The sequence below is a fragment of the Pseudophryne corroboree genome, chromosome 5 (assembly GCF_028390025.1).
Source record: "Pseudophryne corroboree isolate aPseCor3 chromosome 5, aPseCor3.hap2, whole genome shotgun sequence".
Lineage (NCBI taxonomy): Eukaryota > Metazoa > Chordata > Amphibia > Anura > Myobatrachidae > Pseudophryne > Pseudophryne corroboree.
In genome coordinates, this window is record NC_086448.1 from 39,504,174 (window position 1) to 39,531,412 (window position 27,239).

Below are 27,239 nucleotides of genomic sequence, written 5' to 3' on the forward strand. Positions count from 1 at the left end.
TTACGGGAGGGTCATGGCCATGTTATGGGAAGGTCATGGGCGTGTTATGGGAGGGTCACGGGCGGGTGTTATGGGAGGGTCATGGGCATGTTATGGGAAGGTCATGGGCGGGTGTTATGGGAGGGTCACGGGCGGGAGTTATGGGAAAGTCACAGGCGGGTGTTATGGGAGGGTCATGTGCGTGTTATGGGAAGGTCATGGGCGTGTCATGGGAGGGTCACAGGCTGGTGTTATGGGAGGGTCATGGGCATGTTATGGGAGGGTCATGGGCATGTTATGGGAGGATCATGGGCGTGTTATGGGAGGGTCATGGGCATGTTATGGGAGGGTCATGGGAATGTTATGGGAGGGTCATGGGCGTGCTATGGGGGGTCATAGGCGTGTTATGGGAGGGTCACGGGCATGTTATGGGAGAGTCATGGGTGTGTTATGGGAGGGTTATGGGCATGTTATGGGAGAGTCATGGGCATGTTATGGGAGGGTTATTGGGCGTGTTATGGGTGGGTCATGGGCATGTTATGGGAGGGTCATGGGCATGTTATGGGAGGGTCATGGGCATGTTATGAGAGGGTCACGGGCATGTTATGGGAGGGTCATGCTATGGGAGGCTGTGCGTCATCCTGCAGTACAAGGAACATCTCTTATATGAGCGCTCTCCACCCTATCATCTCATTTAAAAATGTCACCCTACAAATCAGAATAAATCAGTGGTTCCCAAACGCGGCCCTCAAGTCACTCCAAGAGACCAGGTTTTAAAGACATCCATGATTAGGCAGAGGTGACCTAATTAGTAAGTCTGTCAGTTTGATTATACCATCTGTGCATAAGCAGGGATATCCCTGAAACCTGGACTTTTGGGGTGTCTGGATGACCACGTTAGGGAATCACCGCTATAATGAATGATATATTTGAATGCGTGTATTTACTAATGATGCCTGGATTTTCTTTTGTTTTCTCCCTAGAGGAGCTTCAGCCTGAAAAGACGATATCCCAACTCTGTAGTCAGCTACAGGTAAGTCCACAGAAACGGTTACATACAGTACTGGACTTTGCCTTGGGCCTAATTATGAGTCACAGGCAAAAGCCCACGCATTGAATAATGCCCAATATTCCTCACTGCCTGCTGGGGCTGAGACGAAAGCCTTGGAAAACGCTCGAGTGATCCGGCTCTGACCTACAACCGAGACATTCCCCAGCACTAAGAACAATGGGGGTCATTCCGAGTTGATCGCTCGCTAGCAACTGTTTGCAGCGCTGCAATCAGGTTAAATCTCGGCAAAACTGCGTATGCATATGCACTGCAATTCGCAGGTGCGTCGTACGGGTACAAAGAGGATCGGTGCTGGGTGATGGATTTAACGAAGAATCCATTTGCACAGCCGATCGCAAGGTGATTGACAGGAAGAGGGCGTTTGTGGGTGTCAACTGATCATTTTCTGGGAGTGTTTGGAAAAACGCAGGCGTGTCCAAGCGTTTGCAGGTCGGGACCAAAAAGACTGAAGTGATTGCAGCGGCTGAGTAAGTCCTGAGCTACTCAGAAACTGCAAAAAACTTTTTTGTGCCGTCGTCTGCAAAAGCGTTCGCACACTTGCAAAGCTAAAATACACTCCTCCATAGGCGGCGACTATCTGATTGCAGCGCTGCAAAAAGTTGCTAGCGAGCGATCAACTCGGAATGACCCCCCAGTGAACACAGAGAATATTGCTGAGGGAATGTAATGTGGAGGTTAGAGTGCCTGTGATGTGTCTACAGAACTTCCTCCGCAGCATCAGAGCCTGGCAGCTAAGCTCCGTAGCAATTCATTAGTGAGCCTTTTAATTATCCCACTGAAGAATATCATGTAACTAATGGCACAAATAACCTTTTCAGATGAATTAAAGGCAAATGTCCTGTGGCATCATTTTCCCCCATCATCCCATAAAATGAGACGCTCGGTAATAATGGTGGACTATACGGCAGAGATAAATCAATACATTGTACGTGAGAACATTAATGGGAAAACACATTACAAAACAGCATCCGTTTCATTTGTAAGATTTATGAGCAATGGGCCTACTGTAATTCAAGGTTGAACGCAAATGTATTCACAAAAGCAGAGTTGCAGTCAATTGCAAAGTAAATGCAAATCTGCACACAAAAAAATACACGCCCACAGCGCAAACTAACAGAAACAAATCCAAATACACAAAATAGGAGTTACCATGAAAACTGCGCAAACTAACGCTAGAAGCAATTATACTGCCGTTTCTTTGCAAATTAGCGTTCATTTGCACAAAGAGAACCTCAGCCTTAGGGGCCTATTTATCACCATCCGCATCCAGTATGTGAATGACAGGTGATAAAATCGCCCCAACTCGCACTGCGATAATTGACTACATCGCAGGGATGTATCAATTATCGCGTGCAGGGACAGAGCTTGCGGTCAAGCTCTGTCCCTGCGATGACACTCCGCAGCATCATCGGGTAATACCCCGATGTCCTGCTGCACATGCGCCGCCCCCGCCGACATCGCCGCTACCACTGCCGCCTGGTCGACCCACCCCATCGCGACTACCCCCGTGCGCCGCGGACCACCCTCCCAGAAGATCAATATATTCACCAGTCCAGCTGGGCGCCGGATCCAGTGCGCTGCGGTGACCCCTGGTGCTGCAAAGTGCGCTGCCGCTTTGCAGTGTCACTTTACTGCATCAGGGTCACTTTGCAGCACATGGTGGACCCAGCGCCCGGCAGCGCTCACCGGAGCAGCGGACACCGGCTACCTGGACTGGCGAGTATGGGTTTTTTTGTTTTGTTTGTTTTACACGGTGATCAGCTTGTGTGTCCATCGGAGACACATAGCTCATCACTCTGCCGGATCCCCGCCCAGTTTTTTCTGCCAGGGGCAAATGCCACATTATCGCAGTGCTGCCCTGTGAACTCGTCAGCCTGAGCAGAGTTTATCACAGGGCACACTGCGGTATTTTTTCACATTTTTTTTTGTGAATTCGGCCACATCACATTTCCCATTATAAGTATGGGGAATGCGATGTGGGTTACTAAAAAAAAAAGTGAATTAAAGGGCTTGGAAGGGCTTGCGTATGGGGGAAGGTGTCTGTAGATCGGGTCTGTACTGTGCATGAGTATGCACCGCAATGCGCCAGGGGCGTCGGACGACTGCACGGGCGATCGCAAGATGACTGACAGGAAGAAGCCGGTTGTGGGTGGCAACTGACCGTTTTCAGGCAGTGTCCGGAGAAACGCAGGTGGGACCAGGCATTTGAAGGGAGGGTTTCTGACATCAGCTCCGACCCCGATCATCGCACTGGAAGAGTAAGTTCTGGGATGTGCAGAGACCGCACAAACTTCTGTTTATACAGCTCTCCTGCACATGCCATCGCAACCCCTGCACAGCGATTTCCCCCTCCCCCTGTAGGCGGCGACTACCTGATCGCAGGGATGCAAAAAATGCACCCTGGCCGCAGGTGCATCATCGCTTGGCTAGGGATAAAATGGAGAGAGACAAAATACCAGCCAATCAGCAAACAGCTAACTGCCGTGTCACAGGCTGTGTTTGAAAAATGACCGTTAGGAGCTGATTGGTTGGTACTTTATCTCTCTCCAAACGATGATACATCCTGCCCTAGATGTATGAAGACACAACTGTATTCAGTAAGGGCATAATAAACATATTAATGAAACAGCACGCTTTGTACCAGTGGCACCAAATGAGGCATGTCTGCGTTAGAAAATGATCTTGTGGATTAATAATACTAGAAAACCAAGGAAACAAGCATTAGACTCAGTAGAATCGTCATCCTCATCGTTTATAATAAATAAGAATAATAACACTGATTGCATCCACAGGAGGACGCGAAAATGAAGATAATAAGATAGAATGTATGTGTAATAATGTAATAATTGCACCTATTTCATTATGGCTGCACTGAATCCAGTAGGTGAACAGTGTTGGAACTCTTCTCAAGACCCATTGGGTCTGATTCAGTGTCATTTTCCAAATGTTGCGACCAATCCTCAGCCGACTGAGACACACGTACTAAAACGCACCATTGTTGACCCATAGGTCAACACATCGAAGGTGGTATCTACCCTATAGCGATGTGTCATTTTGCTGTCAGAACATGGAAGCCCAAGTCAGTGCAACTGCGTCTTCGGATGCAGTTGCTGAACCCGACACACTCGCATCTGGCTAGCCACCCCCGTTACCTCACAGAAATACCCACTGACTCTCAATATCTCTGCATGTCGTTTCTACTGTGCCTAATGCTGAATACAACCTTGTACCAAGATCAGTATTACATCCACAGTATTACATCCACAAAATGTACCTACCTGAGGGCCTAATTCCGTAAATATCGCTCCTGCGATCCTTTCTGCAGTTTCCTAATGGTTGGGAAACTGCGCATGACAGGCATTTGGAGGAACATACTGGGACGGGAGCGGCAGGCGATGCCGAAAATTAGGGGGAGTGTTTCTCCCATTTTCCGGGAGTGGCCAGGCCCAGGACTGCGTCCCAGACGCAGTTTCCTTGGCCTCGCAAGCTACACTGCGACCGCAAGCCTTAGTTAGCTCAGGCTTGCTCAGCCTGGCATCTCAGATGAACATCGTGACCGATGGTTGCGATGTTTATCCCATATGCCATCGCAATGCAAATGCAGGAAAGATGTGGTATGCACCTCCTCCTGCGTTTGCAAAGCTGCTGCGAGCGGCTGTGCCATTGCAATCCATACTGAATTAGGCCCTGAGTCACTATTATTACATAATAGTAACTGTGCTCCCTGGCAGATATTTCTTCTGATAACAATCACTCCAGACAAATCCCGGGTCACAATCTGCTCAAGTGATAAAATAGCGCCAAGCAGAAATGTTCTGAGATACGCGGAGTAAGTAGAATGGGATAATCTGATCGCCGCGGCGTTTCATCGTCACCTGCCTCTGTCTCCAGCTGTCCTCAGATGCTGAAGATCTTACAGCGTCTGTGTGTTTATTTAGATCAGCGCGACCTCGGCTGCACTACTTCAATAGCTTCCGCGCAGCTGACTCCTTTTCATGCTGACTCTCTTGTCTCTGATTCAGGCATCTCAGGATCTCTCAGTGGCTATTCTGCCCGTACGTACATTACATTTACAGATGGGAAGAAATATATGAACCGATTTAATACTGATTTAATACTAGAGTGAAACACTGGCCCACTAAGTTCCACAAAGCGCCTAATTCAGACCTGATCGCTAGTACAGCGGCCGATCGGGTCTAAACTGCGCATGCGTATGCACCGCAATGCACAGGTGCATTGCACGGGCACAAAGCGGATCGCTGCTGAGCGATGGGTTTGTGTGAAGGATCCATTCGCACGGGCGATCGCAAGGAGATTGACATGAAGAGGGCGTTTGTGGGTGTCAACTGACCATTTTCCGGGAGTGGTTGGAAAAACACAGGCGTGTCCAAGCGTTTGCAGGGAGGGTTCCTGACGTCAATTCCGGTCCCGGACAGGCTGAAGTGATCACAGCGGCTGAGTAAGTCCTGGGCTACTCAGAGACTGCACAAAATCTGTTTGTACATCTCTGCTACACATGCGTTCGCACACTTGCAAAGCGAAAATACACTCATCTATGGGCGGCGACTATGCGAATGCAGGACTGCAAAAAAAACCTAGCGAGCGAACAGGTCTGAATTAGCCCCAAAGTGTGTAATTTCCAGAGACTTAAAACCACTTGGATCAAATTGGGCAGTGTAAAATGCAGAAACAACAAGTAAAAGTATATTAAACAAGCTGTGACAATATGAAACTAAATCTTGCACTAGCTTAACTTTCATTGTTTGCCATAAAAACATAATATACATAATAGTTGTTCCTTGCCTGCTGCCATATCTTGCAAAGTCAGCAACTCACTTACAGTACTGAGCTATTTATCTGATGAAATTGACCTTTTTGCATTTTTTGTTGTTGCTTGTGAATACTTTTATTAAAATAGAAAAGGAAATAATGAAACACATTTTTTTTGCTCTTCGTAAATATAGCACAGTACTGGCCCATTTTACACAGCACTCGACCCAGGATATTGCAAGGGTTTCGGTGTGAAAGGGTCAACTCGGGTTCTGTATCATGGGATATTGACCCTGGCTGGTCGTGACAAGGGTTATTCCCGAGCCCTACCCAGGTAGCCTGCGGTGTGAAATGCATTGCAGAAATGTACCCAGGTCATGCTTAAAATGATCTGATTGGAGGCTCAGGAGCACTTGGAGATGACGTCACCTCTAAGCGTCCACTTTAGATGATGCACTGGTAGACACGATGACCCGGAAATAACCCAGGTTTACCCTGCGGTGTGAAAGGGGTAAGTACAACTGAACACAGCTCGGCTTCTATCCGTGGTCAAAATCACAAGTCGGACCTCTGAAAGAAGAGAAACAAATGTAATGGAGAAACATTTTGGCCGTCTCTAGCCAGCAAAGGCTGACGTCATAGAAATAATAGTTACAAAATGAATGTTGGATGCATGCTCTCTTTCATACAGTATATTGCTTTGGTAACACCAACTATCCTCATCAATGTGATAGGAGCCTAAAATCAGTACTCAGTGTTATTGCCTAACCTACTTGTGGTAGACCTCAAGGTTAATTGAGGTCACCCACAAGAGTGACCTCTATTAACCTTGTGGTCTGCGGTAGACCCCAGGTTCCCACCATAGACGACAATGGGGATTTCTTTCCCCATTATTGCCTATGCGCTCCGCATGATTGGCAGGCCGGGAGCGCACAGCCAATCAGGAGAGCGCTATTACATGGCGCTTCCTGCTTAGCTGGCGGGTCCCCAAGTGACAGGAGTCAAGAGGGGTCCTGGCATTGGAGGAAAAGGGATCCATGTGTACACATGGATCCCCTTTAGTGCGGTGGACGGGGTTTCGTCGCGTTTTTTTATTTTTTACCCTCTGGGTGGATGACTACATGGAACGGAAAGGACCAAACTACACTGGAAATGTGATCAGTATGTATTACCGGGTGGTCTTCAGTATGCCGACTGATGGGATCCCGGCGCACAGTATACCGGCGCCGGGATCCCGACAGCCGGCATAAGACACTTATTCTCCCTCGTGGGGGTCCACGACCCCCCTGGAGGGAGAATAAAATAGTGTGGCGCGCATAGCGCTCCACCGTGCCTGTAGCGTGGCGAGCGCAGCGAGCCCGCAAGGGGCTCATTTGCGCTCGCCACACTGTCGGTAAGCCGGCGGTCGGGCTCCCGGCGCCGGTATGTTGGTCGCCGGGAGCCCGACCGCCGGCATATTGTAGTGAACCCTGTATTACCAACGGTTGGGATGCCGGACGTCAGTATACAGACAACAGCATCCTGGCCGTCAGTATGCCAACTGTAGGGCGAGCGCTAGCAAGCGCCTTGTGAGTTCGCTGTGCCCGCCACAGGTTCTATACCCACTCTATGGGTGTCATGCATGAGTGGGAATAGCCCCTGTGAGCCGTGATTCTGGCTGGCGACTTTGTCAGCAGTTGGGATTCCTGCGTCGATTTCCTGAGTGCCAGGATCCCGACTGCCGACAATCTAACTGGAGAAGGGAATGTGAATGGCGGCGTGGGATGTAGGTAAGTATGTGTACGTAGGTGAGTGTGAGTGTGCAGGTGTGATTTATTCAAGTTATACTGGCACGGTGTGTGTGTATTGTCTTTATTTGAATATTTCTTTTGTAGAACTACAGGTACCATTAGGCCCTTTAATTCATCCCTGGCCCATGGGTGCCTGGACCGGGAGGGGCCTTATTAGGGGGGTCCCCACTCCCCCAGGGAACCTGGCCCAGGGTGACTAGTTGGGGGGGAGGGCGATGCTACGGCCACAGGGACCTCCCTGGCTATAAAAGTGCCTCCCGGCTGTGGCATTACCTCCCTGGCTAGTGGAGCCCTGGTGCTGGCTCTAAAAATACGGGGCCCTACATCTTTTTCCCCTGTATTTTTGGAACCAGGACCGGTCCAAGAGCCCGGCGCTGGTTGTTAACATACGGGGAACCTCTACACATGTTTTCCCCCTGTATTTTAGCAACCAAGACTGGCTCAAAGAGCCCAGGGCTGGTTATGATTTTGGGGTGGATGGGGGGGGGGGGGGGGGGGCATGCACATCTTTTTTTTAAACTTTTCTAACTATTTACTTTTCCAGACAGAAGCATGCATGGATCTCACTGATCTGTACATGCTTCTCTCCAACTTCACAATGTAACGAAACTCACATTACATTGGGGGTCATTCCGACCCGATCGCTCGCTTCAGTTTATCACAGCGCACCGATCGGGTCGGAACTGCGCATGCACCGGTGCTGCAGTGCGCCGGCGCATGCCAGCCGTCGTTGCCTAGCGATCGCCTCTGAGGCAGAGGCGGTCACTGGGCGGGAGGGGGATGGACGGCGGCATTAAGCCGCCATTTAGGGGGCGTGGTCCGGCCAACGCAGGCGTGGCCTGACCATTGGGGGGGCGGGCTGCGGCGGCTGCGTGACGTCACTTGCAGCCGCTGCGACCCGGGGCAGCGAAGAGGTTCTCCCAGCCAGCCGCAGGAGCTGCGCTGGCTGGGAGTAACTCCTGAGATGTAAAAACATCGCCGCTGTGCGATGCTTTTGCATTACTGCGTGGGGGGGCGGCACTGACATGCGGGGCGGACTAGCCCTGTGCTGGGCGTCCCCCCGCATGTCTGAGTGCCTGATCGTAGCTGAAAATGCGAGAAGGTGCGACTTGGAATGTGCCTAAAACCTCTCACCGCATTATCTCCGGCCCCTTGTGTCTATTATCTGTACGTTTGAATAATATTCACCAAGGGAAAAAAATATTAAAAGACACTTTCATATTTTTATTTCATTTTTCAATCAACCTGGTAGAAAGAGCAGCTCATCCCGGTGCAATAGGAATACACAGCACAGTGTGATGGAAGTGCGGTACCAGCAATTTATATCAAGATGTACGTTGACAGATACACATGAATTAGCAGAGAAACTATCCTATTACATTTAATTATGTTTTAATGAATAGATAATTAATAAGCTAACACAATGAAGACATGTGTAATCACCAATGATAGGTAAATATTATCTACACCTCCCCGATGCCTCTTGGAGTAACTTCAGTATTTTCTATTGAGAATTTTGAGTTTGACTCTGCTTAAAAACTAGATGGTAAAACAGCACCATCTAGTGGCCGCTGTGAGGCTTACAAGTCACATACAAGTGCTGTATAAAGGGGATCGTTATGAAATACCTCCAATCAAAATCCCGACACCAATTGACCGATGGTCAAAATCCCGACAAGGTCAAAATACCGACATGGACAAAATACCAACATTTAAAATACCGACAAGGTCAAAATACCGACATGTACAATGCCGACAGGTCAAAATACCGACACACGTTTTCTTGTTGTTTTTGTGTGTATGTCGACATAAGTCAACATGGACACCATATAAAGTGTACCGCGTCCCCTCGCATGGCTCGCTGCGCTCGCCATGCTTCGGGCACGGTGCCTCGCTACGCTCGGCACACTATTATATTCCCCCTCCAGGTCCACTGGGATGGTAAAGTATGAACAAGTCGGTCTCAATGAAAAAAATCATGAAAAACTCATGTCGGTATTTTGACCTGTCGGCATTTTACATGTCGGTATTTTGAACTTGTCGGTATTTTAAATGTCGGTATTTTGTCCATGTCGGGATTTTGACCTTGTCTGGATTTTGACCATCGGTCAATTGGTGTCGGGATTTTGAACGTCGGGATTTTGATTGGAGGTAAACTGACTGCATCCCGTATAAAGCTCTGTCCACATACAGTGTCTCTATCAGTCAGATAATACTTTTTTGCCTGTCTGTTCAACCAAAGCCACACATTAATTAATTAATTTAATGAATTAATTAACTAATTAATTCATTCATTAATAAGTACCTTCAGACAATGATCTCAGCATTGAAGGGTGGATGAGCTTTCACAGTTATGACATAGGATTTACCTTTTCTAAAGGGCCCTACTCACTGGCCGACCCGCCGCCGAGCTGCCCGACAGCGGATACGGCCGACGAGCGACCCGGCGGCGGGGGGGCAGTGACGGGGGGAGTGAAGTTTCTTCACTCCCCCCGTCACGCGGCTGCATTGAAGTGCAGGCAAATATGGACGAGATCGTCCATATTGGCCTGCATGCACAGCCGACGGGAGACCAGCGATGAACGAGTGCGGGGCCGCGCATCGTTCATCGCAGGAGTCTCCACACTGAAAGATATGAACGAGTACTCGTTCATTTATGAACGAGATCGTTCATATCTTTCAAAAAATCGGCCAGTGTGTAGGGCCCTTTAGACTAGTATTTTATACTTTGTATTACTGTTGGTAGAGGTAAATGTTATATATTGTACAGTACATGTGCAGATAAAGGACCTGTCTTTTCTCTGCGTAATATACAGTGTAGGAGAAATTAGGACCCTAATCCTAAATCATGACTGCGAGGAATTGCACAGCTGTGAGGAAGCTGCACTTTATCTCTCTCCAAGATACACCCCTCCCCCATACACAGAGAACCAATGTATTATGCTCACCTATCCTGCACAGCAGCTGCCGCTTAGCCTCTCTTGTGAGACTAATCTCCGCCCCAGTACAGGGACAGAAAACAGAAAGGTTCCACCCCCTCCCACACCTCTCTGGCATCCCCCTGCACACTAAATAGTACTTGCAACAATATGTGAAAACTATATGGTGATAGAGAGTCAGAGATATTTGTTGCATATATTTGCAAATACATGGTAAGCTGCCGAGCCCCTTCACGGCTTCTCTGATTATCGGCAGTCCCTGCACTGCATGATACCAGTGGCCAATGTGGTGACATGTAATTGTCTATTGTACAGGGACAGTCTGGAAGCAAATCAGAAGAGTTTACTTTTTGTTGCTGCCTGACTGACCCCAGTGACAAATGCTAGCTGTGCCCTCGTTTTATTTATCATAAAATTTCTGCAAATAACATCAGTACTTTTGGCAGCACAATGGCCGATAAATCAAAAACAGAATTTGATGGCTGACAAAACCGGACAACCTTCTATAAAGTTGCAACCTCAAATACGAAGCATCGTCACTGCATACTTGGGTATGTTTTTGGAGGGGCTGTCTGAGAGGTGGGGGCACTCCCCCCTCTTGCATAGTTTTACATAGGATGGTTAGGGTTCTGTGAAACCCAGAGAGAGGGGGACCGCTCCTTGGTGGTCATTCCGAGTTGATAGCTCGCTAGCAGTTTTTAGCAGCCGTGCAAACGCTATGCCGCCTCCCACTGGGAGTGTATCTTAGCTTAGCAGAAGTGCGAACGAAAGGCTCGCAGAGCGGCGGCAATGTTTTTTTGTGCAGTTTTAGAGTAGCTCAAAACCTACTCAGCGCTTGCGATCACTTCAGATCATTCAGTTCCTGTTTTGAGGTCACAAACACGCCCTGCGTTCGCCCAGCCACGACTGCGTTTTTTTTTTGGCACGCCAGCTTTTTCCAGAACACTCCCTGAAAACGGTCAGTTCACATCCAGAAACGCCCACTTCATGTCAATCACTCTGCGGCAAGCAGTGCGACTGAAAAGCATTGCTCGTTGTAATAGTACGTCACGCGTGCGCATTGCGCCGCATACGCATGCGCAGAAGTGCCTTTTTTTGCCTCATCGCTGCACAGCGAATGAATTCAGCTAGCGATCAACTCGGAATGACCCCCTTATACGCAACAGAATATACCGTACATACTTTACAGTTGGTTATGTTTTGGGAGCTGTGGTTTAGCAGTGTCAGGAAGCTATTACTGATCATTTTATGTTACAGTATTTGTCTTTTGTAGGAGATGAACAATCCGGACAGGATAACCGAGCAGATCGGCAAGGATTTGGCGTGGCTTTGCTCCCAGCTTTTGGTATTGTGGACCAAGTTCCTGGAAATAGTGACTCTCCACCCAGAAGTGACGACCTACCTCATGCAAGAGCATCACACCTTACGGGTAACTTACCTCTAAATATGTTTCTATAGACTGCCAGGAGGGTGAATCTCTGAAAAGTTTTGTCAGTCAGAGTAATCTCTATGCTGTGTAATGCATACATATTATATTGCATAAAACCACTGGCGAGTGCTGCCCGTGGGCTACAGTCAGTACCACTTCTGGGGCCGGGAGAGCCATGTGATCGCACGGGGCGCTGCTGCCACGGCAACTGCATGTTACAGCATTTAGTCTAGAATACTATTGAAAATGTCCTTCCCAAAGTGGCCGCCGCCTCATAGAAGACAGTTTTTAAGGATGCTAGAGGAGGCGGTGGCCATTTTGAGAAGGTCATTTGTATGTATGTAATATATGTGCTGGCTGCAAGTCCGCGGGGATCAGCAGCGCTGTGCGTTTCACAGACGCCGCTGCACCAGGCATGCAGCATTCGGCTTCACTTCTTCTAAGCCCGTCCCCAGAATCCTGTGAAACTGGCCAATGGGAGTCTGGGGAGTATTTAGAAGGAGATGTGAGACCGAATGCTGAATCCAGAAATGTTAGGCAGAGCTCCCTTTTACACAGTACGGTAGGTATAGTCCCCATTTTTACACATTACGGCAGCAGAGTCCCCATTTTTACACAGTACGGCAGCAGAGTCCCCCTTTTTACATATTAAGGCAGCAGAGTCCCCCTTTTTTACACATTAGGTAGGCAGAGTTCCCCTTTTTTACACATTACATCAGCAGAGTTCCCCTTTTTTACACATTATGGCAGTAGAGTCCACCTTTTATACGCATTAAGCAAGTAGAGTTTACCTTTCTTTCTTTTTTATACATTACATCAGCAGAGTCCCCCTTTATTACATATTACATCAGTAGAGTCCCCCTTTTTTACACATTACAGTAACAGAGTCCCCCTTTTTGTTTTTTTTTAAATGTGTGTGTGTGTCACTTGGGTGGGAAAGGAGGGGGAGTTCACAATCCAGCATCCACAGCATGTAGTCCGGGAGCTGGCAGCTGCGGCAACGCTCCAGTGCCCTTCACAGCAGCAGCAGGAGACAGCTGGCAGCACCTGCGGAGCTCATGGATGGGGTAGGGGGATCCCTCTTTAGCGGCAGCAGGAGATAGCTGGCAGCGCCAGCGGAGCTCAGGGACGGGGTAGGGGGAACCCTCTTCAGCGGCAGCAGAAGACAGCCAGCGGCGCCAGAGGAGTCACGGATGGGGTAGGGGGAGCCCTCTTCAGCGGTAGCAAGAGACAGCCAGCGGCACTAGCGGAGCTCAGGGACGGGGTAGGGAGAGCCCTCTTTAGCGGCAGCAGGAGACAGCTGGCAGCGCCAGCGGAGCTCAGGGACGGGGTAGGGGGAGCCCTTTACAGCAGCAGCACGGAGCGGAACTCAGGGACGAAGTGGGGGGATGACTGCTTTCAGATCCCTTGCAGACCCAGCGTGAGTCAGGGTCGGCGGGGGCGGGACAGGGGGAAGGTGTGTGCAGCCACATGGCGGCTACGACAGCACCCCCACTCCCTTGCAGCGGTGGGACACAAGCGGCGGCGGCTGAACTTTAAGTAGTGACTGACTGATGAAAACGGACATATGGGGGTGTGCTGCCAGATGATGCGCCTCCAGTGCATTTGCGCTGTGGACAAGGCACCATCGGCACACACCTAGTCACGGCCCTGAGTGTGAGAGCCTGACACAGCAATCATAGAATGACTCAGGCTACAGAGATCCTGTTCCCAGCAGAGGGGGCGATGTATCAAGCCTTGGAGAGAGATAAAGTGGAGACGTTGCTCAAAGCACCCAAATGAGCTTTTGTCATTTCAAAGACTGTGCTAGATACTCATAAATGGTAGAAGCTGATTAGTTTGTATGGACAACTTTTCCACTTTTTCTCTCTCCAGCAGGGGGAGATAAGAGCCGTCCCCCATGATCCTCGGCGTCTTCTTGACTTCCGGGATTCGGCCCCTGTGTCATTCTGTACATGTACAGAATGACAGGGCCGGCTGCGGGGCATGCTGGGAGGGATCCGTTCTGATCCCTCACAGAGCGCTGCAGAGAGAAGCCCATAGGCTTTTATGGGTTATCGCCAGCAAAAGCTGGCGAACCCCTCCGCAGGGCTGTTCTGCCGGCAGGGTGTTAGTATATTAGGAAAATGCGGTGAACCGGGGGTTTACCGCATTTTCCGTTTAGTACATCACGCCCTTAGTGAGTTATAAGGTGAAGAGAGAGATAAAGTATCAACCAATCAGCTTCTGTCAGCTTTCAAGCACAGCCTGAAACATGGCAGTTAGGAGATGATTGATTGGTATTTTATAGCTCTCCACTTGATCTCTCTCCAAAACTTGATACGTCTGCCCCTCAGAGTTGTGATGATTTCTGCCTGCTACTGTCTACATATTATACATAGCAAATATAACCCAAGAAATGTGCAGTAGGAGCACACTTATCTCCTCTCCGGGAAGGTCTGATAGGTTCCTGAATTTCTGGTGGCTCTCCTAGACTCCAGGGAGAGTAGGCTTGCTTCCCACGCGCTGTTACCGCCACCCATTTCCCGAGTGGAGGAGCCACCCAGGCGGGTTGATGACACAATTCACATTTTCGCCCCTTCCACTACTTTACAAAGCCCAGCAACGTGGATTTGTATAGTAGGGCGTGGGGTCTTGATGGCTTGGTCATTGTGCAAACCCTCCCACGCCTCCAGCCTGGTTGCCCCCTCTCAGCTTAAATTTTGCCAAGTATGGTAAATACATAAATTATAATTATTTCCAGTTTCAGTCACCAGAACTCACCCCACCCTTATTTCTGACCCACCCAATGTCCACTCTATTTGTGTTTTGAAAGCTTTGTCTTCCACTTTTTAGGTACGGAGGTTTTCGGAAGCGTTCTTCTATGCTGAACATGAGAAACTCGATGCCCTCACTTTTCAGGAAAATCTGTGAGTGTGATGGAATTTCAGCTACAGTATTATAACCTTATATCCTAGCTTAGTAATTAGATAAAATGTGCTTCATTTATCCCCTAAGGGTTTTCTGGCAATCCATGCACTAGAATGTAAACCTTTTGTCATCGATTCACAAGCCAATACATCCTGAAGATGGCGTGAGCTACCTCTTTATTGTAGACCTGTATGGGTGGTCCATCATTCAGACAGTTCCAAATATGGAGTCTGGTGTAAATGCAATGCTGCCATGTAATACAGCTTAGAGTGTTCATCGGAGGATATTGTTGGCAGTGTGGAGGAGATGATGGTAAAAGTGAGGGAGGGATAAGCACAAAAAGGGAGGAAGCCCCTGCTTATGAGAGCTTACAATCTAAAACTTACAATGAAGATACATAAAAGAAGATAGAAAGGAAACAACATATGACCATTTAAGAGGAGCAGACAAGTTACCATGAGGGAGTAACATAGAGGAAGATCAGAGACAAGGGAAGTCAATAAAGGGTAGTGAAAAATTAGGTGGATCTACATTAGATAAAAGACAGATAAAGGAGCATTAAAAATATGAAAGATTAAGACTGTACTGAGAATTGGCCGAGTTCCTACACTGTGGCAGGAATGGTGTATGGGGAAATAGGAGGAGACAGGGGTGGGCTGCATTGTGTGATTGATTTGTGCCAGGAGGGTTTGTGTTCCGTGCAATCACGCAGAATGTATTTATAAGTGCTCTGGTCAAGGGCTTATAAATACATCATTAACAGCAAAATAGTTTTTTTTTTATAAGATGCCTCCAATTAAATGTGTACAAATTGTCCCTGGTTATATCTGTAAGGATGTTTTATGTAAGATGTGAAATGAATTCTGAAAACCTGCAAAGTAAGTTGTTATTATTATTATCCTTCATTTATATGGTGCCACAAGGGTTACGCAGCACCTTACAAAATACATAAACAAATGAGTTAAACTAGGAAACCGTGACGTACAGTACAAAACAAAGCAGGACAAGGTCACCCAAATCAGCAACAGGGCAGCAGCAACCAAGGGTTAGGTGCCATTGTAGGGAGTATGGAGTAGGTGATAATAAAAGTGAGGGAAGGAGAAGCACATGAGGGATGAGGGCCTGCTCGAAAGGAGGGGCAGAAAGAGAGGGGTGGCACAGATGGCATAGACAGTGAGGACGGAGCAGTGGATTTGGAGAGCTGAATGGTATTGATGAAGTGGTTCTTGTGAGCCCATATTTTTTAAGTTTTGAAGACAAATGGAGAGTCTGATAGGGAGGAGAGAGTTCCAGAGGTAGTGAGCAGCACAGTCAAACTCTTGAAGGCGAAAGTGAGAGGAAGTAATCAGCAGTAGAGGCGGCATGCATTTGGGGAGTGAACTGGGTGGATGCGACTGTGAAGACATGTAACGGAGGGTTTTGGGTGAGGGATTTGTAAGTAGGTGTGAGAAGCTTGAATTGTTTTTTGAAGGGGAAGGGGAGCCAGTGAAGGGCTTGTATGTGAGGGGAGGTGGACGTAGTGTGTTTGGAGAGGAAGTTGAGTGGGCAGCGGCATTGAGGATAAATTGGAGTGGAGAGAGGTAGGAGTCTGGGAGGCCACATACTGTAGGAGGAGGTTACAGTAGTTCAGTCTGGAGGTGATCAGTGAGTGGATGAGGGTCTTTGTTTCCTTCAGGGTGAGAAAGCATCTGACCCTTGAAATATTTCTGAGAAAGAAACTAGAGATGAGCGCCTGAAATTTTTCGGGTTTTGTGTTTTGGTTTTGGGTTCGGTTCCGCGGCCGTGTTTTGGGTTCGAACGCGTTTTGGCAAAACCTCCCCGAATTTTTTTTGTCGGATTCGGGTGTGTTTTGGATTCGGGTGTTTTTTTCAAAAAACCCTAAAAAACAGCTTAAATCATAGAATTTGGGGGTCATTTTGATCCCATAGTATTATTAACCTCAATAACCATAATTTCCACTCATTTTCAGTCTATTCTGAATACCTCACACCTCACAATATAATTTTTAGTCCTAAAATTTGCACCGAGGTCGCTGTGTGAGTAAGATAAGCGACCCTAGTGGCCGACACAAACACCGGGCCCATCTAGGAGTGGCACTGCAGTGTCACGCAGGATGTCCCTTCCAAAAAACCCTCCCCAAACAGCACATGACGCAAAGAAAAAAAGAGGCGCAATGAGGTAGCTGTGTGAGTAAGATTAGCGACCCTAGTGGCCGACACAAACACCGGGCCCATCTAGGAGTGGCACTGCAGTGTCACGCAGGATGGCCCTTCCAAAAAACCCTCCCCAAACAGCACATGACGCAAAGAAAAAAAGAGGCGCAATGAGGTAGCTGTGTGAGTAAGATTAGCGACCCTAGTGGCCGACACAAACACCGGGCCCATCTAGGAGTGGCACTGCAGTGTCACGCAGGATGTCCCTTCCAAAAAACCCTCCCCAAACAGCACATGACGCAAAGAAAAAAAGAGGCGCAATGAGGTAGCTGACTGTGTGAGTAAGATTAGCGACCCTAGTGGCCGACACAAACACAGGGCCCATTTAGGAGTGGCACTGCAGTGTCACGCAGGATGTCCCTTCCAAAAAACCCTCCCCAATCAGCACATGATGCAAAGAAAAAGAAAAGAAAAAAGAGGTGCAAGATGGAATTGTCCTTGGGCCCTCCCACCCACCCTTATGTTGTATAAACAAAACAGGACATGCACACTTTAACCAACCCATCATTTCAGTGACAGGGTCTGCCACACGACTGTGACTGATATGACGGGTTGGTTTGGACCCCCCCCAAAAAAGAAGCAATTAATCTCTCCTTGCACAAACTGGCTCTACAGAGGCAAGATGTCCACCTCATCATCACCCTCCGATATATCACCGTGTACATCCCCCTCCTCACAGATTATCAATTTGTCCCCACTGGAATCCACCATCTCAGCTCCCTGTGTACTTTGTGGAGGCAATTGCTGCTGGTCAATGTCTCCGCGGAGGAATTGATTATAATTCATTTTAATGAACATCATCTTCTCCACATTTTCTGGATGTAACCTCGTACGCCGATTGCTGACAAGGTGAGCGGCGGCACTAAACACTCTTTCGGAGTACACACTTGTGGGAGGGCAACTTAGGTAGAATAAAGCCAGTTTGTGCAAGGGCCTCCAAATTGCCTCTTTTTCCTGCCAGTATAAGTACGGACTGTGTGACGTGCCTACTTGGATGCGGTCACTCATATAATCCTCCACCATTCTATCAATGTTGAGAGAATCATATGCAGTGACAGTAGACGACATGTCCGTAATCGTTGTCAGGTCCTTCAGTCCGGACCAGATGTCAGCATCAGCAGTCGCTCCAGACTGCCCTGCATCACCGCCAGCGGGTGGGCTCAGAATTCTGAGCCTTTTCCTCGCACCCCCAGTTGCGGGAGAATGTGAAGGAGGAGATGTTGACAGGTCGCGTTCCGCTTGACTTGACAATTTTGTCACCAGCAGGTCTTTCAACCCCAGCAGACTTGTGTCTGCCGGAAAGAGAGATCCAAGGTAGGCTTTAAATCTAGGATCGAGCACGGTGGCCAAAATGTAGTGCTCTGATTTCAACAGATTGACCACCCGTGAATCCTTGTTAAGCGAATTAAGGGCTCCATCCACAAGTCCCACATGCCTAGCGGAATCGCTCCGTGTTAGCTCCTCCTTCAATGTCTCCAGCTTCTTCTGCAAAAGCCTGATGAGGGGAATGACCTGACTCAGGCTGGCAGTGTCTGAACTGACTTCACGTGTGGCAAGTTCAAAGGGCATCAGAACCTTGCACAACGTTGAAATCATTCTCCACTGCGCTTGAGACAGGTGCATTCCACCTACTATATCGTGCTCAATTGTATAGGCTTGAATGGCCTTTTGCTGCTCCTCCAACCTCTGAAGCATATAGAGGGTTGAATTCCACCTCGTTACCACTTCTTGCTTCAGATGATGGCAGGGCAGGTTCAGTAGTTTTTGGTGGTGCTCCAGTCTTCTGTACGTGGTGCCTGTACGCCGAAAGTGTCCCGCAATTCTTCTGGCCACCGACAGCATCTCTTGCACGCCCCTGTCGTTTTTTAAAAAATTCTGCACCACCAAATTCAAGGTATGTGCAAAACATGGGACGTGCTGGAATTTGCCCATATTTAATGCACACACAATATTGCTGGCGTTGTCCGATGCCACAAATCCACAGGAGAGTCCAATTGGGGTAAGCCATTCCGCGATGATCTTCCTCAGTTGCCGTAAGAGGTTTTCAGCTGTGTGCGTATTCTGGAAAGCGGTGATACAAAGCGTAGCCTGCCTAGGAAAGAGTTGGCGTTTGCGAGATGCTGCTACTGGTGCCGCCGCTGCTGTTCTTGCGGCGGGAGTCCATACATCTACCCAGTGGGCTGTCACAGTCATATAGTCCTGACCCTGCCCTGCTCCACTTGTCCACATGTCCGTGGTTAAGTGGACATTGGGTACAACTGCATTTTTTAGGACACTGGTGAGTCTTTTTCTGACGTCCGTGTACATTCTCGGTATCGCCTGCCTACAGAAGTGGAACCTAGATGGTATTTGGTAACGGGGGCACACTGCCTCAATAAATTGTCTAGTTCCCTGTGAACTAACGGCGGATACCGGACGCACGTCTAACACCAACATAGTTGTCAAGGCCTCAGTTATCCGCTTTGCAGCAGGATGACTGCTGTGATATTTCATCTTCCTCGCAAAGGACTGTTGGACAGTCAATTGCTTACTGGAAGTAGTACAAGTGGGCTTACGACTTCCCCTCTGGGATGACCATCGACTCCCAGCAGCAACAACAGCAGCGCCAGCAGCAGTAGGCGTTACACGCAAGGATGCATTGGAGGAATCCCAGGCAGGAGAGGACTCGTCAGAATTGCCAGTGACATGGCCTGCAGGACTATTGGCATTCCTGGGGAAGGAGGAAATTGACACTGAGGGAGTTGGTGGGGTGGTTTGCGTGAGCTTGGTTACAAGAGGAAGGGATTTACTGGTCAGTGGACTGCTTCCGCTGTCGCCCAAAGTTTTTGAACTTGTCACTGACTTATTATGAATGCGCTGCAGTTGATGTATAAGGGAGGATGTTCCGAGGTGGTTAACGTCCTTACCCCTACTTATTACAGCTTGACAAAGTCAACACACGGCTTGACACCTGTTGTCCGCTTTTCTGTTGAAATACCTCCACACTGAAGAGCTGATTTTTTTGGTATTTTCACCAGGCATGTCAACGGCCATATTCCTCCCACGGACAACAGGTGTCTCCCCGGGTGCCTGACTTAAACAAACCACCTCACCATCAGAATCCTCCTGGTCAATTTCCTCCCCAGCGCCAGCAACACCCATATCCTCCTCATCCTGGTGTACTTCAACATCTTCATCTTCAATCTGACTATCAGAAACTGGACTGCGGGTGCTCCTTCCAGCACTTGCAGGGGGCGTGCAAATGGTGGAAGGCGCATGCTCTTCACGTCCAGTGTTGGGAAGGTCAGGCATCGCAACCGACACAATTGGACTCTCCTTGTGGATTTGGGATTTCGAAGAACGCACAGTTCTTTGCGGTGCTTTTGCCAGCTTGAGTCTTTTCAGTTTTCTAGCGAGAGGCTGAGTGCTTCCATCCTCATGTGAAGCTGAACCACTAGCCATGAACATAGGCCAGGGCCTCAGCCGTTCCTTGCCACTCCGTGTGGTAAATGGCATATTGGCAAGTTTACGCTTCTCCTCCGACAATTTTATTTTAGGTTTTGGAGTCCTTTTTTTACTGATATTTGGTGTTTTGGATTTGACATGCTCTGTACTATGACATTGGGCATCGGCCTTGGCAGACGACGTTGCTGGCATTTCATCGTCTCGGCCATGACTAGTGGCAGCAGCTTCAGCACGAGGTGGAAGTGGATCTTGATCTTTCCCTAATTTTGGAACCTCAACATTTTTGTTCTCCATATTTTAATAGGCACAACTAAAAGGCACCTCAGGTAAACAATGGAGATGGATACTAGTATACAATTATGGACTGCCTGCCGAGTGCAGACACAGAGGTAGCCACAGCCGTGAACTACCGTACTGTACTGTGTCTGCTGCTAATATAGACTGGTTGATAAAGAGATGTCTATGTAACTATGTATGTATAAAGAAGAAAGAAAAAAAAACCACGGTTAGGTGGTATACAATTATGGACGGACTGCCTGCCGAGTGCAGACACAGAGGTAGCCACAGCCGTGAACTACCGTACTGTACTGTGTCTGCTGCTAATAATATAGACTGGTTGATAAAGAGATGTCGTAGTAGTATGTATGTATAAAGAAGAAAGAAAAAAAAACCACGGTTAGGTGGTATACAATTATGGACGGACTGCCTGCCGAGTGCAGACACAGAGGTAGCCACAGCCGTGAACTACCGTACTGTACTGTGTCTGCTGCTAATATAGACTGGTTGATAAAGAGATGTCTATGTAACTATGTATGTATAAAGAAGAAAGAAAAAAAAACCACGGTTAGGTGGTATACAATTATGGACGGACTGCCTGCCGAGTGCAGACACAGAGGTAGCCACAGCCGTGAACTACCGTACTGTACTGTGTCTGCTGCTAATATAGACTGGTTGATAAAGAGATGTCTATGTAACTATGTATGTATAAAGAAGAAAGAAAAAAAAACCACGGTTAGGTGGTATACAATTATGGACGGACTGCCTGCCGAGTGCAGACACAGAGGTAGCCACAGCCGTGAACTACCGTACTGTACTGTGTCTGCTGCTAATATAGACTGGTTGATAAAGAGATGTCTATGTAACTATGTATGTATAAAGAAGAAAGAAAAAAAAACCACGGTTAGGTGGTATACAATTATGGACGGACTGCCTGCCGAGTGCAGACACAGAGGTAGCCACAGCCGTGAACTACCGTACTGTACCATGTCTGCTGCTAATATAGACTGGTTGATAAAGAGATGTCTATGTAACTATGTATGTATAAAGAAGAAAGAAAAAAAAACCACGGTTAGGTGGTATACAATTATGGACGGACTGCCTGCCGAGTGCAGACACAGAGGTAGCCACAGCCGTGAACTACCGTACTGTACTGTGTCTGCTGCTAATATAGACTGGTTGATAAAGAGATGTCGTAGTAGTATGTATGTATAAAGAAGAAAAAAAAACCATGGTTAGGTGGTATACAATTATGGACGGACTGCCTGCCGAGTGCAGACACAGAGGTAGCCACAGCCGTGAACTACCGTACTGTGTCTGCTGCGACTGGATGATAAATGATATAAAAAATATATATATATCACTACTGCAGCCGGACAGGTATATATTATATATTATATAATGACGGACCTGCTGGACACTGTCTGTCAGCAGAATGAGTTTTATTTTTATAGAATAAAAAAAACAACAACACACAAGTGAAGTCACACGACGAGTGTTTAACTTTTTCAGGCAATCACAATATAAGTATACTACTAACTATACTGGTGGTCAGTGTGGTCAGGTCACTGGTCAGTCACACTGGCAGTGGCACTCCTGCAGCAAAAGTGTGCACTGTTTAATTTTAATATAATATTATGTACTCCTGGCTCCTGCTATAACCTATAACTGGCACTGCAGTGCTCCCCAGTCTCCCCCACAATTATAAGCTGTGTGAGCTGAGCAGTCAGACAGATATATAATATATATAGATGATGCAGCACACTGGGCTGAGCCTGAGCAGTGCACACAGATATGGTATGTGACTGAGTCACTGTGTGTATCGCTTTTTTCAGGCAGAGAACGGATATATTAAATAAACTGCACTGTCTGGTGGTCACTCACTATATAATATTATGTACTCCTGGCTCCTGCTATAACCTATAACTGGCACTGCAGTGCTCCCCAGTCTCCCCCACAATTATAAGCTGTGTGAGCTGAGCAGTCAGACAGATATATAATATATATAGATGATGCAGCACACTGGGCTGAGCCTGAGCAGTGCACACAGATATGGTATGTGACTGAGTCACTGTGTGTATCGCTTTTTTCAGGCAGAGAACGGATATATTAAATAAACTGCACTGTCTGGTGGTCACTCACTACATAATATTATGTACTCCTGGCTCCTGCTATAACCTATAACTGGCACTGCAGTGCTCCCCAGTCTCCCCCACAATTATAAGCTGTGTGAGCTGAGCAGTCAGACAGATATATAATATATATAGATGATGCAGCACACTGGGCTGAGCCTGAGCAGTGCACACAGATATGGTATGTGACTGAGTCACTGTGTGTATCGCTTTTTTCAGGCAGAGAACGGATATATTAAATAAACTGCACTGTCTGGTGGTCACTCACTAGTAAACTCTCTGCACTCTCTACACTTCTACAGTACTCCTCCTAGTCCTAAGCTCCAGTAAATCTCTCTCTCTTATAATCTAAATGGAGAGGACGCCAGCCACGTCCTCTCCCTATCAATCTCAATGCACGTGTGAAAATGGCGGCGACGCGCGGCTCCTTATATAGAATCCGAGTCTCGCGATAGAATCCGAGCCTCGCGAGAATCCGACAGCGTCATGATGACGTTCGGGCGCGCTCGGGTTAACCGAGCAAGGCGGGAAGATCCGAGTCGCTCGGACCCGTGAAAAAAAACATGAAGTTCGGGCGGATTCGGATTCAGAGAAACCGAACCCGCTCATCTCTAAAAGAAACATCAGGACTGTGAAAGGTACTGAATGTGTTGAAGGAGAAGGAAGAGTCAAAGATAACTCAAAGACAGCGCCCTTGAAGGCTAGAGACGGTGGTTCTGTCAATAGATAATAAAATAGTGGGTGGTGAAGATATGCGGGAAGATGATCAGCTCAGGCTTAGACATGTTAAGTTTAAGAAAACTCTGGGACATCCAGAAAGTCATAGCAGAGAGACACATACAGTATGTCTATTATGGGAAAAGATACATATATAACATTTGAATACAATAACTTAATAATTCTTATTTTGTTTCTAGGATACAGAATAACAGCAGCTTGTCAGGAGAGGTCAGGAGCTCCGAATATTTTATGAGCATGCCCCCTTTACCTGTTGAATGCCTGGACATCGATGGAGACTGGAACTCCCTGCCCATTATCTTTGAAGACAGATATGTCGAATCCCCCAAGAAAGGTTGGTGAATAGGATAACATGTGCCTGGCAGACTATTTGAAATAAATTGGGGACATTTTTATATATATATATATATATATATATATATATAATTATTTATTTTCTTTTTCTTTCTTTCTCATATTTTTCCACTTCTTCATCATCTTGTTCTTCTTCATCTTCTTCGTCATCCTGTTCTTCTTCATCCTCTTCTTCCGCTCCCCACAAATGTTCCACAGCACCTTACAGTATACATATACAGATTTTGTGTAACCATGACAAAAAAATAATTTTGAAACATTACAATAATGGGATATAAAGAGCAGAATACTACACTACAGACAAGCTAGACAATGAACAAACAATTATGCATATACAGTCATAATAATGACATAAAGTGAGGGAAGAGGGCCCTGCTCGTCAGCTCTTAGGGATAAATTTACTAAGATGTGAATTCTATTTAAGATGGGATGTTGCCCATAGCAACCAATCAGATTCTACTTCTAATTTATCTAGCACCTTCTAGGAGATAATACCTGGAATCTGATTGGTTGCTAAGGGCAACATCCCATCTTAAATAGAATTCACATCTTAATAAATTTACCCCTTACACTCTATAGGGGATTGCCATTGAATGCATTCATCTGGCATCCATTACAATTTCCTCTTTGTGTTTCCTAACTCACTGTAGGCATAACATTGTTGGGAACTACAAATGAAAAAGAACATGATGCCGAAAATATCTTAAACAGCAGCGATATGAGTTTCCATTTCATCCAAACGACTACAGTGTATGAAAATGCTTCATTTGAGAAAACCAGCCCATGCACGGACAGTCCAGAAGGTATCTGTGTCGACCAGACCCCAATGAAAAGTTTACAAGACATCTCTGAAAAAAGAGAATGTACAGAAAGACTTTCTGAAGCGCAGGACAATGTATCTGTAACTAACTCGCAACTGTCAATGATGAACAGCATTCAATCAACTAGTGAGGATGAAGAGGCCCACAAATCTGATGGAGTCACGGACGCTGAAGCAGTGCCAGGGGCATTTGATGAGTATAGTGAAAATTCTCCATTTAGTGAGTCTACAATAGATGCAGGAGAGCTGTGTAGTTCCAATGATAACTTGTCGTATGAAAATATTGCAATGCATGACCTTGGCGACCATAAATCCAAACCAAGTCCAGACAACAGGAGACTTCATCAAGGCATGCCCATATTGTCCAAAAGCTGCAGCACTGAGTTAATAAATAAATCCTTTAAAAATAGTCTCGTAACAAAGTGCTTTCCCAGCAATAAACTTGAAGAATTCCCCCTGTGCTCTGGGGCAATTAAGAGGTCCTCATCGGTGATATCGGATTCTGGAATAGAGAGTGAGCCAAGCTCTGTAGCTTGGTGTGATACCTACACTAAAACGATGGATCTGACCAGTGATGAAGAACTGCTGCAACAGTACTCCGGGACGCATGTTTTGCACAGAAACTCTTTAGAGGGGGGACAAACGGAGAGTAACACGAGTTTGCCAAGCGGGATACAGGCCTCTCTGACCTCCATCAGCTCTTTGCCCTTTGAGGAAGAGGAAAGAGATGTGGAGCTTTCAAAATTAACTAAATCTGTTTCTGCACCACAAATCAGTAGCCCAGAGGAGTCAGCAGAGGATGTGATACTGACAACAAATGCAGTCAATGGGAATGACCAATTAGACATTTTAGGAAAGAACAACAATAATGGGAGGACGAAGGTAGAACTGGGTTCTGAAAATTTTAGTGAAGTGTTTTGTCAAAGTATAAGTGTATCTGTTGAGTCTCCCATCATAGACTTGGAAGTTCAACGTTCATTTTCCAACTCTAACAGTAGTTCGAACAATGTACACAATGAAGCTGATAAGGTCCCCTTGGGCGATGGTCAATCCATTCTGTGCAATACAGATATTCAGGGCAACGAATGCTTTTCTGAATGTCTGAACAAAGTGCCTGAGATGTTGAGCCCAGCCCCCTTCTCATTGGGAACATTGGTGGACGGAGACTCTGCTCAAAATGGCACCTCCATCATGTCTCAAGCCAAAGAGGCTCTGGATGGATTTCCATTTCTGCATGAGATTGAACTAACAGAAGACTCGAGCAGCGATCAGATGGCAGATTCCAGTTCTGATCATGAGTTCGGTGACGCAGAGCAAAAAAGCAAAGCGAGTAGAAGCGTCTGTGCTTCCATATCTGATTTCAACTCAAGTTCACCCACAGTTCTTGCCCTTGATGGAAGAAGAGGCGTAGAAATGGTTAATCTGTCTGTTTCTTGCACGGCGACTTGTTTGCCTTTCTCCTCTATGCAAAAAGACACTCCGGTTCTCCCTGGTTTTTCGGCAAAACAGGCGTTATTCCCAATAACCAGACAGCCACTGGGCTCTTTCGGAGTCATCTCGGAGAATTCCTCAGATTCTGGAGAAGAGATTAATGAGAGAATGCTCAGGTGAGATACAAAATGTTCCCTAACACTTAAATGCTGCAAAATTCCTAGTTGCATGTGAGGTTGTCATCTAGTTCAGTGGTTCTCAACCGGGGTCCTCAAGTACCCCCAACAGTTCATATTTTCCAGGTCTCCTCACAGGATTGCAAGTGAAATAATTTGCTGTGGGTCTTTTAAAATGTGTCAGTGAGTAATGAATACACCTGGTCAACTGCTAGGTGACCTGGAAAACATGAACTGTTGGGGGTACTTGAGGACCGAGGTTGAGAACCACTGATCTAGTTCACAGCTTTCTAAGTCCTAACTTTGTCTGTCCAAAGGAAGACAAATACTGAATGCAGAGAGGGAGGAGAACAACATAAGTCAACAGCTAAAGACTTTTTTTTCTATTATCCCAATCAGTTTTAATTCAAGTTAATGAATCTACCAAAACCACTTCCCATAGTAGGGCATTTCACAGCCTTAGGGCCCCATTTAACAACCAGTGATAAGCCTTTTATCACTTTTTTTAATGCTAAAAGGTGCTTAAGAATCTTTCTGGTATCTGTGAAAGCAGCATGTCTAATTGGAGGGCAGCTCATGGCTGCCTTCTCCCATCCATACAAAGTGTATCTGCTGTGTATTTAACAACGAGCAGTGTCTGAGACTTACTGCTCATTTATGGTGCCCATTTATCAAAGAATGATAAAACTCATTGCGTATGATAAATAGTGCCCCAGCCAATCAGCTCTCAATTGTTATTTTTCAAACACATGACAGCTAGGGGGGG

The 27,239-nt window shown here is 47.1% G+C and overlaps 1 protein-coding gene across 1 annotated transcript in view; it reads left to right on the forward strand.

Moving 5' to 3' along the window:
- FAM135B (family with sequence similarity 135 member B) overlaps nucleotides 1-27,239 on the forward strand; it is a 344,975-nt gene that overhangs the window by 229,421 nt on the left and 88,315 nt on the right. Inside the window, exons 9-13 of the mRNA XM_063921224.1 lie at nucleotides 963-1,012; nucleotides 11,824-11,979; nucleotides 14,815-14,888; nucleotides 23,872-24,026; nucleotides 24,697-26,473. Coding sequence (XP_063777294.1) covers nucleotides 963-1,012; nucleotides 11,824-11,979; nucleotides 14,815-14,888; nucleotides 23,872-24,026; nucleotides 24,697-26,473 — 2,212 coding nt within the window. The remainder of the gene's footprint in view (nucleotides 1-962; nucleotides 1,013-11,823; nucleotides 11,980-14,814; nucleotides 14,889-23,871; nucleotides 24,027-24,696; nucleotides 26,474-27,239) is intronic.